Genomic DNA, 20630 nt, shown 5'->3' on the forward strand with positions numbered 1-20630 from the left:
TATTAATAGAGATATTGAGTTGAAATGAAATTTGAAAAATGTTGTTTCCTCAAAAGGAATTAATAAACTACATCTTATAAAAGTACAAGTAGCTCAAAATTGTACTTAAGTACAGTACTTGTGTAAATTACCTGGTTAATTCCATCACTGGTAACTAAGTGCATTTACTCATTTATTGTACTTAAGAACAATAATTCAAAATTCAACTTAACTATTTAAATTCCTTGCCACTTTACATTTTAGAGGTAAATATTGTTCTTTTTTACTGCACATTCTTCAAACATCTTTAGTTACTGCAGATTAAGATTTTATGTACAAAACACATGATGAACCTGATAACAATGGGATATGATTTGTATGTTTAATATATTAAACTACCCAGCAGTGTATAAAATAGGTCATATCAGCTCCACCTTGACCAGCTGTAACACTCAAATACTAACTGCACATGGATCAGTTACAATAACATGAAGTTTAATACTGAAACACACACAAGAGTCTTTGTGTCATTTTCATCATTATGAGTACTTTTACTTTTGATGTTTTAAGGACATTTTGTTGATAATACTTACTGTACATACATGTACTTAAATGACATTTTCAGTGCAGGACTTTTACTTGTAATGGAAAATTTTCAGTGGTGGATCCAGTTTGTGGTATTCTAATTATTATAGTAAGTGTTTGTTACAACTGATGATGACCATGATGACGTATTATTTAGCTAGAGGGTTGTTCAGGCCGATTCAAAATTTGGACAGAGTGAGAGCTCCTTCTTTTTCTGCCCTCTCAGATGGTCAGACTGGCCCTGAGGCAGAGCACTTCATAATAAGAGTTGGGTCAATTTTCCCCTGTGGTCACTTTGGTCCAGACTGAAATATCTCAACAACTGTGCGATGGATTGCCATGAAGTTTCGTACAGATGTTCACTGTCCCCAGAGGATGAATCTTACTGAGTCTGGTGTTTCTCTAAATTCTGTTTTAGTGACACCAGCTGGTCAAAGTGCTCAACTATCCAGTAATGTCTCAAGATCTGCAGAGCGGATTGGCACAAAATTTAGTCCAGACTTTCATGGTTCCTGGATAATGTATCCTCATGACTTTGATGACCCCCTGACTCTCCATCTCGTGGCAGCAACAAGGTGAAATTTTGGTTTGATTTTGGTTAGTTTTTGAGTGAAATGTCTCAACTAAGATGGATTATTGTGAAATTTGGTGCAGATATTCGTGTTCCCCGTCAGGGTGAATTGTAATAACTTTACTGATCCCTTCACTTTTCATTATTAGGTCAAGATCTGGGATTTTTTAACATTTTATTTATTTATTGCTAACAAACATTTTCCCCTATTCTTTTTCATAAATTGTCATTTATTAATTGATGTACTGTTATTGTCATAAGAGTTTTTACACGCCTGACAGCAGCATACGCCTCCGCTGTCCTCTTGTCACAACTCTTGTTTCTCTCTGGCTCTGGTTCCTGGCTCTTCCCATCGTGATGCAACAGGCTGACTGCTGCCTGCTGCTGTTGCTTTTCTCATCACTCTTGTTGCTCATTGGGTGAAATCACCACAGCAAAACGTAGGCAGCCAATCCATGATCAGAACACATGAGACCATCACAGGCTGGATGTATATGTAAGAGACACGTTAATAAACTCCACCATGATGACATACCCTGCAGGGTTGTGTTATGTATTTTAAAGCTGACCTCATTTAACTGACTGATGTGCTTGTATATATGTATTCAGGTTAAGAGTTTAACTCAATTGTGCATACTTAATTATTAATTATTAAATAAAACTAGTGACCTGACTGTTGATCATTAAGATTAGGAGCATGATTGTATTTAATTTCATGGCAGACTAACAGGAAATTGATAGTTCTTTAGTCTCTGTTTAAACAGAAATTTTAGTGACTTGTTGGTGCTAAAAGAACAGATCAGGGCATCCCAGAAATAATTAGTCTTCTTTACTATCCTTTGGGGGCCATTAACACCATGCTCACAATGACAGTGCTAACATGCTGATGCTACGCAGGTGTAATGTTTTCTTTTGTCATCATCTTCAGCCCTGTTTAGATGGGGCTAGTATTACCCGTGGACCTCTGGTATTTTCTCATAACTGCTGAGATCGTCTGTGATCTTAATCCCTTGTGAATCTGCCATGTCTGTAATTTTTCAAGTAACCACCTCAAATTACCTATTATACTTTGCCAGACACAGATTGTGAGGAAATATTAGTCTTGTGGGCATTGGCATCTCTGTGATTTGGTGTCACATTTCGTTTTTTTGTATTCTCCCCTCCTTCTTTCTGCCTCTATTTTGGTCAAGACTTATGGAAGGTGTTTTGGCAGTTATAAATGAAAGTTCTAACAGCATCTTTGGGTCCGATCACAGAAAAAGCAACCTGATGTGGTGCCCTTTAGTGTTCCTGTGTTGTGTAGAGTGAAATTACAAATGACTGAACACATCATATGTGTGGGATAGTTTCAGTAAATTCAAGTAAAATGCAGACTTTACTCATCCCGTGCTAATGTGCTGCATCAGGGGGTGGGGGGATTTCTAAATCCTGTGAGGTCCCCTGGTACTTCTAGGTCTGTGTCAATAGGGCTTTAATTTAATATTGCACCAGGTTTCGGTACCCATCCTCACTTGGCATACGGGAGAAGTTTCAGTCCTGCAACCTCACCTCTAGATGCCACTAAATCCAACACACTGGACCTCTAACACAAAGAACAGCGGAGGCTAACAGGAATGTGATTATTTTTGCAGGTATGTGGACATAAACCAAAGTACTGGACAAATTAAAAAACTCATCATAGTGGTTGTTATTCATCCTGAGGGGAAACATGAACACACGTACAACATGTTATGGCAATCCATCAAATAACTGTGGCTATATTTTATTGAAAACCATAAATGTGAACCTCACGGTGGCGCAGGAGTAAAAGTCAGAATATCACGAAAATCCATGAATGTCTGAGCAAAATGTAATTTCAAAGACCAGCAGTATCATCCATAGATCCATATGAAACAATAGAACTATTGTGAGAAACCCTCAACAGTCTGCATCAGTGAGGCAGTTGTGGTTCTGGGAAAATAAAATGAAAGAACAAAATGTGCGACTGTACATATGGTATAGCCTACAGATGTGTCGTGGCACGCAGAAGAGCTGTACACTTATATAAGTTGCAGATGAGTACATTAAATTGTGTGGAATGTACTGTGCTGACGGCACTCTACCCACACTCACAGCCTCTAATTTGTTCCATATATCTGCCAGAATGAATAAAAGCTCTCCGTAATGACACTTTCATTTCCGCAGAAGTGACAACGATTCTAAATTCAGGAGCAACCTGAAGCTGTGTGATCACCTCAATGAAATACAAATTAATCAAACATGCCAACTGTATAAATGTGCTTATGATGTGGTGTCACTTGTGCAGACAGGGCACGCAGCTGATCAGTCAACATGTTTTCACCACATTGGTGAGCTTACTAAGTGTTGTGAAAACAAAACTCTCTTTATCAGCTAAAGTAAGACAAAGGAGCTGGTTATTAATGATCAGCCTGTTAAAGCAGTGGAGGAGTTCAAATATGTTTTTTTTTTAATTGCACTGTAGGTTTTACTGCCAACACAGAAAACATGTTTTAAAAAGCAATGCAGTGCTTGTATCTAATCAGGAAATTAGATTAATACATTATGAGCAAGAGCATCTTAGGGCGCATTCACACCAGGATGGCCTGGGGGACTCTGTTCGATTGGGTGGGGAATGCTGAAAAATTTCATACCTTCATTTGGTATGGTTCACTATCACACTGCGCTTTTTAAAGCGGACCAAACCACCTGGACAATGTCACACAGTTACAACAGCTGCTTATCCGGGGGGCAGTATTGCCTGAAACGACCACTGGCCAGGAAGAAAAAAAACATGAAGAAGAAGAAAACCCAGCTCATCGATTGGCCACAAGCAACTGCGATATATAGTCCTCTGACCATATATCAATAAGCACCTGCACCTCCTCACTACTCTACGTCTGCCCACGAGACATTTTCCAATTTTTTCTTTTTTTTACCTCTGCTTCTCTCTGTTCACGCTGTTGGCTTTGGGTTTTTTTCTACCCAAAATGCACTGCGCTCTACGTCACTTCCTCTCTTAGGTTCACTTCCTCTCTTTGGTTCGCTGGACAGTCCATTTGCACTTCCCACTGTAAGCGAACTGCACCAGGGTTCAATTGCAAGTGAACCAACACCCCCAGTTTTCAAGCGGACCAGGGTACGCACCAGAGTTCAAATGAGGGTTCGCACTACTCCAAACGAACCGAACTATGTTTGGAAGCGGACCAGGGTTTGTTTATAGCGGACCAAATAGCGCCAGCGTGAATGCGTCCTTAGAGATTCTTGTTGAAAGTTTCTTTAACATGTGTGCCTGGTACGGACACCTGTGAGGCTGAGAACGAAGACAGATGGTCCAGAATTACATACAAACATGGACAGTAAAATTATTTGGAAAGAGCAGAAACAGCTGGGATGTGCACATGAAACACGGGTAGAACAAAAAGCCACAAAAATTGTTGCTGATCCTGTTCATCCTCTTTTTTAGGAATTTAGAAAATTGGCCTCGGGAGGACACTCCAGAACCACTGCAGCAACAAGAAACATTTACAGATAGTCTGTCATAATAGGGCTAGGCGATATGGACAAAAATTCCTATCTCTGTATTCACAGGCTGACTGGCAATACATGACACATATCTTGGTGTTTTCTACGAAATGGGCTACATGTTTTCAGTTGCAAGTCAAAGCCACATTTGAGATGTCACAAGCACTTTTATAAAAACAGACTGTGGTCATGATAAAATGCGAAGACAGGGATTTTTCACCATATTTGAAAATTTACAGCTGCACAACATGTAAATGAAGGTTTGCAGCACAGGACACAAACTATAACATGAGTGAAAATGTATCAGGTAGGTCTAAATCCACTGTAGTTTCGCCGCCTTAACTTTCATTCTTGTCCTGCTGCGTTTCCCCCTGATGCCACCTGGTGCCATAAAACTGTAACAGCAACCAGCTGCGTTTCATGCCGTTGTTAAAGGACAGCTTTTTTTAGTCTGTGTCTGACACCAAAAACACTGCCCAAGTGCTGGATTGCGACAAATCCGTTGTGAGACTGGGTTAACATATCGAACATACAAATTCATAAATAACAATATCTCTGAAATTACGTTAAATCTATCTTCAACTACCAGTTGTGTGATGAAGCTAAGAAGCCCCAAGTTATTTTTTATGAATGTGTATTGCATGAACAGTGCAGTTGATTTGGCTGTTAACAAGACCAAGCGGCTGAACAACCTTTTTACGAAGTGTATTGAAAAGTCAGAGAGGGTCCTGACATTCTTGCGGATGCCAAGTGAAACACAATTACAGCCCAAGTAACGCCCCCATGGCAACACGCTCACTGATGACAGTGCCCCCACTAGCAGGACAATGAACCATGTCACACTGCATAAACTGCTGAGGAATGGCCCAAGGAATGTGACAAAGAGCTCAAGGTGTCGACCTGGGGCCTGTTGTTCGAAAGTAGAATTAACCAATCCAGGATATGTGGAGTGAGCAGCGTGTCATCATGGGCACTTATGAGGAGGTTAAACACATAATAACTAAAAAAGGAAACAGCAGCAATTATTAAGCAGAGAGAAAATGTGTGGCAGACACTTGCGGACCGACTGAATGCATAAGTATGCTAATCTAAAAATATACACTTGCTGCGCAAATGAATCTGTCATAATCACAATTAAAGTTCCCTTCACAAATTAACAGTTGTACACACTACATAATGTATAAGAAGTCAGTGATGTGGTGCTCATAGAAAATACATTTGTAGCATGGCACAGATGCTGAACAGCCTGACAGCCTGCCTGGAAATATAGTGAGTATTGCCAATTGCTGTGCTAATAGATATGTGTTTTACAGAATTCACAAACTGTCAGACAGCTATATGCAAGTCATCTGAGGAAGCAGATAGGGCTGGCAGATGTCAAGCTCCAGTGTGAAAAGAGAATGCTGCAGAACATGGAGCTTGACAGACAAAAAAAATTAAGGAAACTGGATATTCATTACTGATATCTGCAACATAATTTTGCCTAGTCAAAACTCTAATTACAGATATCTGTAATTCAGTTTTGACTAGTAAGATTCAAACTATTTTTGCCATTCATGTGTATGGGGTTTGTCATTATAGATATCTCCAATGTAGTTGTGGATATCTGCAGTTCTTATTGCAGGTATCTGTAACTGAATTGTGGATATCTGTAATTCCAGTTTGAGAAGTTCAAGTTCAAGATATCTTTAATTATCATCAATTGAAGATATCTACATGGTCCTTTCTAGATATCTTGAATTGAGTTTCAGATAGTCAGAATGACGTTGTAGATATCTATAATGGTAATTCCAGACTTAGCGATTAAATGTTTAAATGGCTTGCCATACTTATTGTGCGCAGAGCATTTAGATGCGAGCGAGTGCTGCGGAACAGGTTGGACCCGTTGCTCCACCGTGACGACCACCTGTATGAGCGGTACCACTTTTCAGGGGGTGGGATCCGCTACCTGTGCAGACTGCTGGGTCCACAAACCCAGCGCCGCACAGCAGGGAGCCCTGCAATGACCGTCATACTGATGGTTTTACAGCTGTTTTTTGTTTCTCATTCTTTAAATAGCTGCTTTTATAGCAGGGGGTTGTTAAAATAGCTGATTTGTTGCAGTTTTTATTAAATAGCTGCTTGTAGCAGGATTTTATTTTAATTCTTTATTTTTACATAGTAGCTATAAAGCGCTTAAGATAAAAGTGCTAAGCAGTGTGCAGCTGCTCACTCACCCATTCCAAGACACACACTAATGCCGTCAGTCTACCACACAGGGTGCATACACTATTGGGAGTAATCTGGGGTTCAGCATCTTGCACAAGGATACTTTGACATGCACATATCCTCACCAGTAAAACGATTAATAGTTGGAATACACATACAAGGAGGTGTATTTGGCATAGCACACAATTAGTGGTTATTAGGTTTCATGACTGTATGACCTTCCCAAATTACATTCCCAGTTAACTGGACCAATAACTCCAGTGTACTTTACATCAATGAATGAAAACATGAAGATGAAACCACAATATTCTTTGACCTCATTTTATTTAGATGAAAAATACTGTAATCAGTCAGCGTCTGCTTTGAGCTGTGGAGAGAAAGAAAGAAATAACATTGATTAATACATTGCATCAAAGTCATGCTTACAGTGTGCATTAAAGTCACTTACTTCTTTCTGTAGTTTCTTAATTTCCAAGTCCAGTTTCCTTAATTTTTTTTTTAATTTGTCTGTCAAGCTCCATGTTCTGCAGCTTTCTCTTTTCACACTGGAGCTTGACATCTGCCAGCCCTATCTGCTTCCTCAGATGACTTGCATATAGCTGTCTGACAGTTTGTGAATTCTGTAAAACACATATCTATTAGCACAGCAATTGGCAATACTCACTATATTTCCAGGCAGGCTGTCAGGCTGTTCAGCATCTGTGTCATGCTACAAATGTATTTTCTACTACATTATGTAGTGTGTACAATGGTTAATTTGTGAAGGGAACTTTAATTGTAATTATGACAGATTCATTTGCGCAGCAAGTGTATATTTTTAGATTAGCATATTTATGCATTCAGTCGGTCTGCAAGTGTCTGCCACACATTTTCTCTCTGCTTAATAGTTGCTGCTGTTTCCTTTTTTAGTTATTATGTGTTTAACCTCCTCATAAGTGTCCATGATGACATGCTGCTCACTGGGCGAGAAGTAAGCCACACGTGTCCTCTCCATTGGTGCATCAGTGAAACTGTGATCGACCCATGTGGTCTATTTAAGAAAGCTGTGGATGCGCGCTCACCTGAATAAGTTACACCTGGCTTGACATAGCCGCTCCTCCTCAGCCTAGCTTGCCGTTCGAACAACCAATTAAGCCAGGATGGACTTATGAGACTTTGTCCAGCCTCGCTTTTCCACATATCCTGGATTGGTTAATTCTACTTTCGAACAACAGGCCCCAGGGCTCTGGTCTCTAATATCCACAGATCCCAATGTGATTGAGGATTCGAGAGACATGTTGGTATCTCACCTCACAACCCACAAGACTCAAAGGACCCACCACCAACGCCCCAATGCCAGACACCACAGGGCACCGTCCAGAAGTCCTGTGTCCATGCCTCAACAAATCAGAGCCAAGTTCAATAGTTTTAAAGTTTTGGCTGATTGGCATAGTTGATTTTGCTGAACAAGACAAGTAGCTAAACAACCATTTTACAAAGTGCACTCATCTTTCATGCAGAAGGCCAAGGGTTCAAATCCTGCTGGGGTCAACGTCAGCAAAGGCATGCGTTCGCAAGAGGTTCCCACCACTGAATCAAACAGGATCAGATTCATTAAGGAGGCTTCAAGAGAGTAACTCCGGAATCTGAGTCAAGTCCTCAACAAAGGCGCGTCTCAAGCCCGTTGTAGACGGGAGGTTCCAGACATAAAAGCATAGAAAAGTGTTGGCTACATGATTCACACAACTCATTCTTAAATTTCCAAATAAGTCTTTCCACAAACAGTGTGTGAGATTTATTATCCCTTATTTGATGTTTTGAAAACAAGCTTTCTCTGAAGTGTTAAATGTGCAAATGTCACGTTTTGGAGAGCAGGTAGCAGGACAGGACCCAAATGCATCCAAACAGAACTGCAAACAAAATATGAAGATTCAGACAAAGAAAAAGAAACTGGGCAGGTATTAGTTAGAAGAGACTGGAGGTGGAGCAAGAACAGGAGAGCATGAGGTGAGTAGGCTGCAGGACCAGTGAGGGACAGGTGAGACTAATCAGGGCGGGGCAGACATTCAGAACTGGTAGGAAAACCTAAGGGCAAGGAGGTTAAAAAGAGGAAAGTCATAGTGTCATATCCAGCCATATCAATGGGTTACAACGCAGTGAAATCTAGTGTGCACTTACTAAAAGGCTCAATAACTGGCGCATTATCACAGAAAATGGGGGATGACTGACACTAAGGCTTCCCATAAAATAAAGACATGGGTGAGAATTACAACTCTGTAATTATTGGGAAAAAGTTCATAAAAAAAGACCAGAGACATATGATAGATACAGGTGTGAACAGCTGTGTGTCTCAGCTGTCCACTTGTGTCTGGATCACTGAAACATGTTAAACAGTCTCAAAGAGAGTGTCCCACCCCGCTGAAGGGCAGGAAGTGACCTTAAACGAGAGGAGCTGTGAGTGACAAAATGAAACAGGAAACACGAACCTTTAGTGAAGAATCGAATCAAACAACGTAACGCCAGGAGCAGATCATGAGCAAAAGCTTTAGTTGTATCATCGCTATCATTTTGTGGATTAAATAACACTATATTATATTTGCATTTATTTATTTTTCTCATCGTAAGCCTTTTTATAAGCTTGTCAAATTTGGGCAAAATTGTCTGCGTGTGTGTATTTATGTGTGTACATTGGTTTGTATATGTATGTATGAAGCACATATTCACAGAGATGGGGACTTGAGTCATTGTGACTTCGACACGACTCGAGTCGCTGTTTTGATGACTGGTGACTTGACTTGACAAAAAATAAAAGACTTGAGACTTGACTCGGACTTGGAAGTTAAAGACTCAGGACCTGACTTGACTTGAGACACGATGATTTGAATGACTTGAGTGTTATTCACATCATGTTTTTGGTTAGAATATAAAATTAATAAATTAATTTAAAAAATAATGTCGATTACCCGGTAGGAGCGCAGGCTGAGAATGGCGTTGTCATGATTGGATCACTACCCTGTCAATCAGTCATGCGCTCTCTACGTACCTTACGTGTTTATTGGAGAAACACGCCCTCTTATATCAGATGGGCATCAACATGTCAGCAGGAGGAGGTACTGAGAGTCATCGTCTTCGGCTTTCGGAATTAACATTATTAAGGCAAAAGACAAACAGCACAGTGCAAGACATGCGGCATAAACATCTCGGACAACCAGGCGACAGCTTCAAACTTTGTTCGTCATTTGAAGAGCCATTCTGCCCAGTGCTTGTCAATTAGCTAATATTATCTGGTTAGTCAGTAGTTAGCTAACCTTAGCTTGATACGATACGGGGGTGGGGTGGGTAGGTGGGTGGGTTTGGTGGAACTTGTTTTTTAATTTATTTGCTAACATTAACCCCAGAAAACATGAGCGAACATTCCGACCAGTTCATCACAAGACCGGCTGTACGTTTTATGAACGAGCAACACAGGGTTAAATGAGCTAAATGGGTGATTTTGGCTGCTGCCTTGGTTAGTGTGTGTGTGTGTGTGTGTGGTGCGCGCACACATGGGGGTCGTCCCTGCAAAGTAAACATTGCAGCGATGAAGTCAATGTTTACTGACAGTTACTTATATCTTGTCTTTTCACTTTATTAAGATCAGATTCTGCAGGTAAAATTACAATAATAAGGTGACTTGACTCGACTTGACTTGACATAACCTGTGACTTGACTTGACTTGACTTGCCCAAGAAGAAATGACTTGGGACTTACTTGAGACTTGAAGGTTAAGACTTGAGACTTACCTGAGACTTGCACATGTGTGACTTGGTCCCATCTCTGCATATTCATATTTCTTATATTGTGTTTACTTTTTTGTTTCATTTTTCCCTTTAAAAGAACTTTGCGGTTTTTCATATTTTGCTTTTGAATGGATATAATTTCTGTAATGATGTAATAAGACAATATGTAGATACCACTGAGCATAACGTCCCTGACAGCTCTAGATTACTAAAGGAAGGACAAGTTTTAGAGGTTGAACTTGAGTGCATCAGTTTTAAAATGTAAATTGTAAGTTGATTCTGAATTTAAACATTACCAATGGTTTGGGTGATTTAAATGGCTGCTGAGTTTACTGTGTGGGGTGAAGTTGAAAACTGGGTGAGGCTGCATATCTGAAGCGCTCTTATCAGCTCTGCCGTGAAGCGTGTTTGACATTCATTCCCTCGAGGCAAGTGCCATCAGGTCCTCATGTTAAAATGCTTTTAGAGGCGAGTTTGAACTGAACAGAATGTGATATAACACTCGGAACTAGGTCATGTCTTGATGATGCATTCACTTCCTGACATAGCCTACGTGCATTCAAAAGGTGATACATGTGCTTTAAAAGTGAACAGACCAGAAAGACAGTGAGTATAAATCTGACAATTTCCACCTCTACTGACGGTTTAATAATGAATAATGAGTACGTACCAACGGTGGTGGAAAGTACCTATACGTTTACTCAAGTTCTAGTTCAAGTTCTGTGCTTTGGTAAAATTGACCTATGGCTAAGCCCCGCCCTCAAACGCGATGAGCCAATCACAGTGCGTATAGCCATTCCCATACACTCGGACATTCTCTGCCTGGACGTCCATTGAAATGCATTACAGAAAGTCAGTTTGTTCAGTTTTATGAGCTTTTTCTGAGATTTGAAGTTTAAAAATGGTCAAACGGTGTGCATGGGGTACATGCAACTCTGACACAAGGTATCCTGAGAGGCTGGGCGACCAGGTGTATTTTTTACACTTTAAACCACATCTCAACCGAGAAAAGTGTCTCCTTTGGATAAAGTTGTGTGGTAACGTTAGACCACAACATCAACTCAACGTGAATAAGATTAACAATGATGTCTACATCTGTTCTAAGGTAAGTCAACATTGTGTTTGAGGCAACATATTGTCACTTTGCTGGAAAGAAATATAAAGTTATCTTTAACATCTCTAGCTAACGTTAGCTAAAGTTAGCCTAACGTTAGCTCCTAGCTGCGTTGTTCATCATGTCACCTTGTTTGCTGGGAGTTCATTAGCCTATTTTGTTCTAGTTTTGTACTTTGGTGATGGTACATCATTGTTAGCTGTTGTCCAAAGGGCTCTAGTTAAGCTAACGTTAACTTCTGGAGCTTAGCTTCATTAACTTATCTGTAATGGCAGAGATAACAAAGGTTGGCAAACGTTATGCTGAATGATTCAGTGTAAATACTGTAGCACCAAACTAACGGAGAGACACTCTTGGTAAAGATGGTAAAAAGGCTGTTATCCTTTTCTCATATTCTGAGCCAAAAACCTTAACTTCAGTGGCACTTTAACTTGTTGTCTTTGATGGTGACGGCAACCAGATGCGGTTCACAAGCGTACACTGTGACCTGTAAATTTTGGCTTGTAATTTAAGCTTTTCATCGACCTTCTCAACAATAAAATGATGAATATATCCCTCCAATGTGTAGTTTAGGCCCTTTTGGTTTCTTCTCAATGACATCTGATCGTTATGTCAAAAATCACCAATTGCCTCCTGTGAAATGCCGTGTACTGTGACACCTGCCATAGCGTCGGTCACTGAATGTTGATAGTTTGTCTGAGTGAGTGGAGGGGGGCGGGGCTTAGCCATAGGTCAATTATTGAGCTACTTTTACTGGACTTGAATAAAGTAAATTGAGCACATTTAAGAGGGAAATATTGTACTTTTTACTGCACTACATTTATTTGACAGCTATAAAGACTTTAGTTACTTTTTATTTTAATATTCTACAAACAAAACAAGCAATCACTTTTCAAATGAAGATGCTTTTCTTTTATAGATTTAATAATGCGGAAGTAAATAAAGCATTTATATTGTTAGCTCCCTCTCTACAAGCTATAATATTAATAGACTGCTGATATGTTAATGCATCAATAATAACGGACCTTTCATATAGTATCACAGTAATGTTTACTTGTGACTGAGTATTTCTATAAAGTGGTATCACTACTTTTACTTAAGCAGTATTTGACTACTTCTTCTTAGAAACTCATTCATTAATCAGACGTGTAAACATCAGGATCAGTATAACAGCTTAGTCACAGTTTGGACTGGTGAATTGAGACTTGTTGGCCTGTTGCCTGGTTTGTGGTTTTTGGAATGTGACAGAGTTTTTAATGAGACAATAAAGTGGTCTAATTAGACACTTATAATGATATATAGTGTCATGTATATCCTGCAAATCAGTCACTCTAAAACCAACCAAAGCACCTGGATCATCAAACAATGAGTAAAATTAAACCAGAGACAGTGAGTTCATCATATCTCCTGTTATGTCGTCTGTGGGCGGCTATTTTTGAACTTATTTGGAAGCTGCAATATGTATAATGATATTTATATAACATTCATTTCTGCAAATCTTCTTTCTAACATCTTTTCTGAAGTCACACAGCAGCTTAAATTTTTGTAGTATCAAAACAGTTTAATGAGTGGTGTCGAACAAAGCTGGGGCCTTTTAATCCTTCGTGGTGGATAAATTGGAAATGGCCACATGCATTCACTGACGACCCTTTAATCCCTAATATGGTTCATGGGAATAATTGGAATATGTTTATGAAACAGCACCTAAAGTGACTTCATACCTAAAGTAAGTAGATTCAGGTTTCAAACAAGCTGCTCCGACAGCTTTTGGTGTGAAAGCAGAGCGGTGTGAGTCTAAAGATGCCTTTGGGAAACCCAACGCCAGCCTGTGAGTCACAGTGTAATCCTGTCCAGGAAGCTTCCCTTTGTGTGTGTGAGCCGACGTCATCGGGATCTGCTTTCAACAGCAGAGATCACAGGCAGAGGATGAACAGCTCAGAGCCAGACAAAAGGGCCTGTGAAGGGTTAAAAGTACACAAAGCATTCCTCCGCTGTCTTCTTTTCCAGGAACAGAGAGAACATTTGAACAGGACAGAGACACAGTGAGGTACTGTGGTGGTCACACACCGAGCGGGGTTTTAAACTTCACACGGACCAAAGAAAACAGTGACGGGTGGGATGTGCCATGTAAGACATTTTACATGAATGTGACCAGGGTATGAAATTAACAAAATATTTTGGGGGCAATTTTGGCCCCCATGGTCTAAAAAATGGGGGCATTTTCAAAATGTTTGGGGGCCATCAAAAAATTGTAATTATGTATATTCTAACAATAAGCACATGAAAAGGAAAACCAACTAAGATAGTGTCTTCACTCTTCAGTAGAAACCACTATAAATGAAATAAATTATGGGTGACATAAAGTTATGGTTGCAAAATATCACTCAGATTTCCTATAATTCAACCAGTTTAAATGTGATGATTTAACCATTAATCTACTGATATCAGTACTAATGTTTCACCACATTACAGTTACTTTTACTGTTAAAAAGGCCAAATTACTATAAATTTCTTAGATGCAATCCTGGAAGTAAGTTAATTTAAAATTTAACATTCATTCTACCTTAATTTTTCATTAATTTGTCATTGTGTAGACACAGATCACCCAAGAAATGGTTAATTTATACTTATGGTACAGTAAAGCCCCCTCCCCTTCTCTGTCAGATTACTCTCACGTAATCAGTGCAATCTCGTTAATTATGTCTGGAAAATGAGTTGTAGACGTGACGGTAAATTAATTTAATGAAAATAAAATTATACTTTAATGTCAGATTGTAATACTGTTAAAAATATAAATACATATAGTTGTTTCGAAAATTTGGGGGCAATTTTGGCCCCCGGAATATGGCTTCTGGGAGCATTCTTGGATAAAATGCGGGCCAAATGGCCCGTGGTCCTTGCTAATTTCTGACACTGAATGTGACTCTCGAGCCACTCGTGACAATGGTCACACTGTGAGATCCATTTCAAGAGACATAACCTTTAAATTATTAGGTCTCATTCATTGAATAGAATTCATTGTCACTCTTTTGTCAGGAGAACAAGGATTTCTTAGTCATATTGATGACACTTACAGAGAGGCAGTCACTGGTAATTAAAGCTCTCAGGCTCCTTCCAACAATGCTGATACATATATGTATAAGAATAAAATAAAGTCACATGAGTAAAATCAGAATCTAAGACATAAAGATGACAGGCTACAACATGGCCAGAGGCTAGAGGTAACAACTTCATGAATGCAGTTTTTGAATGGATGTAGCTACCGTGACGTCACTCATTAGATTGTGGACTGCCGTTTTGAAGCCTCGAGTTTGGGTTTTTGGAGCCAGAAGTGACCATATTTGGACAAGAGGCTGGAGCAGTGAAGGAGTGAAGGGTGGATCTGACTCACTGACAGCCTGTCACTCAAGCGGCCTGTGTAACTTATAGCCTTGAAAAAATGAAAACAGGTGAGTTATAAGTTGCTGCTTGGGCCTGCCTCAGTTCACAAGTTACAGAGCACATCTTAAGCAAGCAGCTGGCCCGATGGCTTAGGGGCCATCTTTAACTGCCTGGAAAACGCAAGATTGAGCACTGTGTGGGACTCTTGTGCCTACTCTGTGGTAGCTTTCAAGAGCGCGGAGACAGGTTGTGTCTGAAGTTGCTAAGCAACCACAACAAGCACTGTATCATGGCCTACTTATCAGAAATCCTGAGTGCAGAGCTGATCTTCTTCTAGGCGCTGTTTTTAAGTGTGTATTGGGCTCTGGGTAGCCCTGCACTAAAATGATCAACTTTTTCTCCATATTTACCCCAGACTGAACTACGGCAGAAGGGAAGGATATCAGTGGGCTGTGATTGGTTGTTTGACGTCACATGACATGCGGTGTGCGCTGCTGTGTTCCAAAAGCTGAACTTGGTGTATCTCAGAGCGCAGTCGTTGCACCCTGAAAAATAGTTGCTCAGGAAACTGCTGCAACAGTGTCGCTCTGGTATTTGAGTGCGTCTGCTGTGCGTCTACACTGAAAACAAAGAATTTGAGGCTGCAAAAAATGTGGCATGTGTACAGCCCTTTATGGGTCTTGTAGTCAATGACACTCCTCACCTCCAGGCGAGTTCTTAACTCTTTTATGGTATTGTAGACAATCAGCCTTTAAATGTACATAAATGAAAAACAAATGGCTCCTCGAATGTCTTCAGGGTGACAACAGTCTTTCTTATCAATTTAGGTTTTCCAGAGGTGTGTTTTTTAAACAGTCACCTCCTAAATAGATATTTCTGTCTGTGTTGACCTGTTTTTCATTCGTGATCAAGCATGCAGTACATTGTTTTACCCTCTTTTTAGAATTGGAGAAAACCTCAGAAAATCATGTGTAACTATTTTATGTGGTATTGTTGTCTAATTGATCCCATTATGTTTCCCAGGTAATAATTCCCAGTTCTAGTCATCTGCAGCATTTTTTTTTTCAATAAAATATTCAGATTAATATTAAAAAACCCTTTTTTGGACAGTGTTACCTCTCGTGAGAGATACCTACTTCGGATTCTAAGTGCTCAAAGTGGCTACAGCAGCTTTACCCATTGAAACACACTTTTATGTTACTTTCTGATGTCATGGTGTCCTATGGAAGGCCTGGCAAGACAGGGCTATAAGATCTTTGAGTAAGATGAACCTGCCTGACTGGACCTTGAAATAACTAAATAAAAAGAGAATTAAAAAAAACAACAAAAAACTTTTATTTCAGCTAAATGAAACTTATATAACTCAATAACAAAAGCACTTGTAGTGATTCTGACTGTTCAGAAATAAAACTTCTGAGTGTTTCCTTTCAAATGAGACCATGCATGTATATGTACTAAAAATGGAATAAGAACAGCTTTCACTTTGCTTTGGGTACGCCTTGGATAAGCACATTTTTCTGTCATAACTACTGCAATACTACTGCAATACTTGCTGTGGGTCTAGAGATTCATGATTTGACACCCAGTAATGTAAGAGCAAAAGGGTTAAAACACAATTTTAGTATTTACACACATATTAAAACCAGAGTTAATCTAATGCTGGGGAGGAATGGTCAGTTCTTTGGTTCCAAAGGAGCTGAGGAATGTCAGTTTTTTACTCGCTGAGGTGAACAAGGGGAGCAGGCCAAGGTCCACTTTTGTCGCACGTTGGTTGCTTCTGTAGTTGTCCTTCGTTGTCACACATAACGGTTACTTGATGGCTGACTTCAGACTGCTGCCATACACTAGCATGTCGGCCATACACTTGTCCTGCAGAAACACACAGAGATTGAGATGGAGAGCAGTGTTTGCAGCCTGCATCTTAAATACCCCAGGGAGTGAAGCACCTGAATCACACCTGTCCTCAATCAGTAACTGCCCCAAGCATATAACTCCAACTGTTTGTTTTTAGATTTAAACATGATGCCACGTGTTAATTAGTGCTTTAGAAGTATTGTTGGTGTATCTCTGAACGATGGACAGAACCAGGCTAACTGGTTCCCCCTGCTTTCAGTCATTATGCTTAGCTATGCTCGCCACGTCTGACGTCAGCTCTGTGCTTAACGCACAGACCTGAGAGTGAAATCTTCTCCACTCTCACTCTCACACGTGTTTCCCAAACTGTGTGTCTGCTCCTTTTAGATCCATATGACCCTGTTCCTCTGCTCACACGGTGGGAATAAAAGACGGCTTTGGGAAAATGTGTGGGGGTCGACCGCCCTTCCCCCGCCTCATCCCCCCCCAGTCTAGCCTCAGTCTGGTTCACCCTTTCCTATATGGCCTGCCGAGTTTGTTGACAATTGGATTAAAATATTACATAAATAAGATTATGTAATACTTTGTGTTTGTGCAGAGAGGCTGACTGATTGGTGGTGACGTAACACTTTGCTGTCGGGACTGAAACAGTATTACAGTGACCTCTGGGATTATCAGACACAGGCTCCTGGTGCCTTGCTCAGCAGAGCTCCGAACAGTAGCTGCAGAGTTTAAGACAACTGAGACAGCTGGGATTTAGTGTTTGTTTGTTTGTTTTTAGATATAACACGTTTGTTTCTGATTTTAAAATCTCTTTGTACACCAGATATCCATATTCTTATATTTCTACGTCAAAGAGAAATAAATTTGAAAAAAATGGGTTTTGAAAAGTTTAAAAAAGCCTTTGAGGCGGTGTCGACGCTGCCTCAGCAGAATTAAAGTTACAGTCTGTTCAGTACAAACTCCCTCTTTGTGTTTCTGTTCTTCCTCTGCAGCTCAACACTGTCCAGGGAAATAATATTAAGATACCCACTTAACAACTTCACTTCAGACTCACTTTGGAATTAACTTTCACACAAAACAAAGACTGTCTGTCTCCTTCAACTTGAAGTGCACGAGGAAGGATCTTAAATACTGAGTATGAACAGAGGGAATGATTACTGCAAGTAAAACCTGTTTCAATGTGCAAACTTGAAATTTTTTTCTTTACTACTTGTCTAAAGGTGCACACCCACTACACATGTCGTCTCTGTATGTGATACAGACAGAATGTTGAACTCACGCCAAGTAAATTCTAGTGAGATGGCAACCCAATCACTGATGTTCTGCTGTTGCTTGTTTCTTTGCATGGCTTCTGTTCTACCTTGAAAATTTCTGTTGTAGTTAATGCTGTCTTTATGTCTTAATGCTGTCTTTGTCCTGTGAGTTTGACCTGTTAATTTCATCCTTTTATTGGTTTCAAAACATCTTGCCAAAGGACTGCAGATGGCACATTTACAGACACACTGATAAATGTGTGTTGTCCTTACAAATAAAATAAATTAAATGGTGCCATATGTTCATGCAAACCGATTCGTTACATTTGCATGTTATCATGTGGTGGATATGTTGAAACCTAATGTTTTGGCAACACTGTGCCTAGCATGTAGTTAAGTTAGTCCAAAAAACACTTGGTTATGGTGAGGAAAAGATCATGTTTTGGCTTAAAGTACCAGTTTCGGGGGCATAATGCAGGAATAGCAGCGATGTCTTGGTAAAAAAAAACAGCTTTTGTGGCTCTATCCCCGCTGACATCACTACAAAACACCTGGGTTTGGAGCTCAAAAGCTGCTGGAAACACAGCAAAACCTGTTTCAATGTACATACTGGGTGTGCAGACTTGAAGAAAACTACATTGCTTGTCTAATGGTGCACACACACTATACATGACCTGGCTCTCTGTATGTGATACAGACAGTGAGACAGAATGTTGAGCTCACGTCATCAGGATGGTCTAACCAAAGTATACAGTACGCAACCAGAAATTTGCACCTGTTTATTATGTATTGGAAGCAACTGATTCGCTGCACAAAGCACGCTGGGAATTAAGCTGCAGCCACAAGCCACCAGCAGTGCAGGGCGGATATGATTTTAGGCAAATTGGTACCATATAGTGAGCATGCACCAACTCCTACGATGTAGAGTTAAGGTTTGACACTGTGTATTCAGAGAATTTGAAAATGAAATATTCACACTGTCTGAACAGGGTTGGTTATTACTATTAGAATATTTAGGTTTATACAGCGAGTCAGTGGCATCCAGGTGATTAAGTCATATTATCATACAAACAAACTGCTGAATCATATTCTTACTCCCCACTCGTCACATATCGCCACTTGTTCAGTGAACTTTTGACGTCTACATATGACATGCTACGTATGTGTCTTTTCAAAATCCACATCTGTTTTCACAGGAACTGTACAGTTTCTGCTTGTTAGATGCATAGCTACAGTTTTTTCAAAATAAATATAGGTTGGTAAAACTATTTATGTTTATTTCCTTGTGCAACAATGCATGTGCTTAAGTTTAGAAAAAAGCATCATGCTTTGGCTCAACATTCATATGGCAAGCAAACACGAGGCTCTGGGTCGAAAGTCCGGTGTTTGTTGGACCCATCCATGTCCTCTCCCGCCACTTGTTCTGTAGACTTTTGATGTGTACAGTATAGGGTCTTTCCAGCTCCTTAAATTATGTTGTTTTCTGGCAGCGTATCACATCACTGCCAAAGGATGGCTTTTCTCATTGATGTCTGATGCAAAAGTCATTGACTAAGCAGTGACATTTGACGACGGTTAGCTTAGCTTAGTGTGTGTGTGTGTGTGTGTGTGTGTGTGTGTGTGTGTGGGTGGGTGAGGACGGGTGTGTAATAACTTCCACAGAGAAACAAAAATAACAGGGTGTTTCTCACCAAGTTCCAAACTTCTGAATCACCATCACATCAAACAGGTTGAATAAGAATACATTCGATGTGTCTTGATTAACCATCTCCTTTATCACTTTGGATTTTGTCCTGCCTGTCTGTGATTTTATTGTAATTGTTTTGCTCTTGTTTTTACCTTTTATTTGACAATATGTGGAAGAGACAGGGAACTTCAGACGACTTTACATTTGCAGTTCAGTGACTGAACGTTTGATCACTCTGAGGCTCGATTCTTGTGAGATTGAAAGTCTTTGAACAAATTTCTACCAAAGTGACAAGTATATAAAATCAGTTTATTTACAATTTGTGTGGGGTTTTCAAAGACCCACATTACCATTTTTTTCTTACTTCTATTTGTTTAATAATCCTGCTCTAAAGTGTTTTGGTTTTTTTTGTATATTGTATGACGTTGCTATGGATTCAGTGAGTTATGACGTGGATGGGCTACAACTTGAGCTCTTTTTTTTTCTTTTTTTTCTTTGTGTATATTTGTTAACCTTTTTGTAAATTTGCATAATTAAAAGTATGCTGAATTAGCTATTGGTATCACCTGTTTGCAGTATGTAGAGACAGCTATTACTGCCTTTGGCAACTACAAGACATTGTCATTCAGACCTCGTCACATATCGACATTAGGTCATGGACTTTCCACGTCCACATACGACCTGCAAGGTACCCTGGGTGTGTTGGTTGTTGACA

The 20630-nt window shown here is 39.9% G+C and overlaps 1 protein-coding gene across 2 annotated transcripts in view; it reads left to right on the top strand.

The window, feature by feature from the left end:
• Positions 1-18192, top strand: part of LOC125890207 (glycine N-acyltransferase-like) — a 44354-nt gene extending 26162 nt beyond the window's left edge. Inside the window, exon 6 of one of the 2 annotated variants that reach the window (XM_049578727.1) lies at positions 17360-18192. In XM_049578727.1, coding sequence (XP_049434684.1) covers positions 17360-17467 — 108 coding nt within the window. In that variant the 3' untranslated portion in view covers positions 17468-18192. Of the gene's footprint in view, positions 1-982; positions 1649-17359 lie in introns of those variants that run through there. The other variant, XM_049578744.1, reaches the window with a different exon arrangement.
• Positions 18193-20630: the final 2438 nt, after the last annotated feature.

The sequence above is a fragment of the Epinephelus fuscoguttatus genome, linkage group LG1, assembly GCF_011397635.1.
Source record: "Epinephelus fuscoguttatus linkage group LG1, E.fuscoguttatus.final_Chr_v1".
NCBI lineage: Eukaryota > Metazoa > Chordata > Actinopteri > Perciformes > Serranidae > Epinephelus > Epinephelus fuscoguttatus.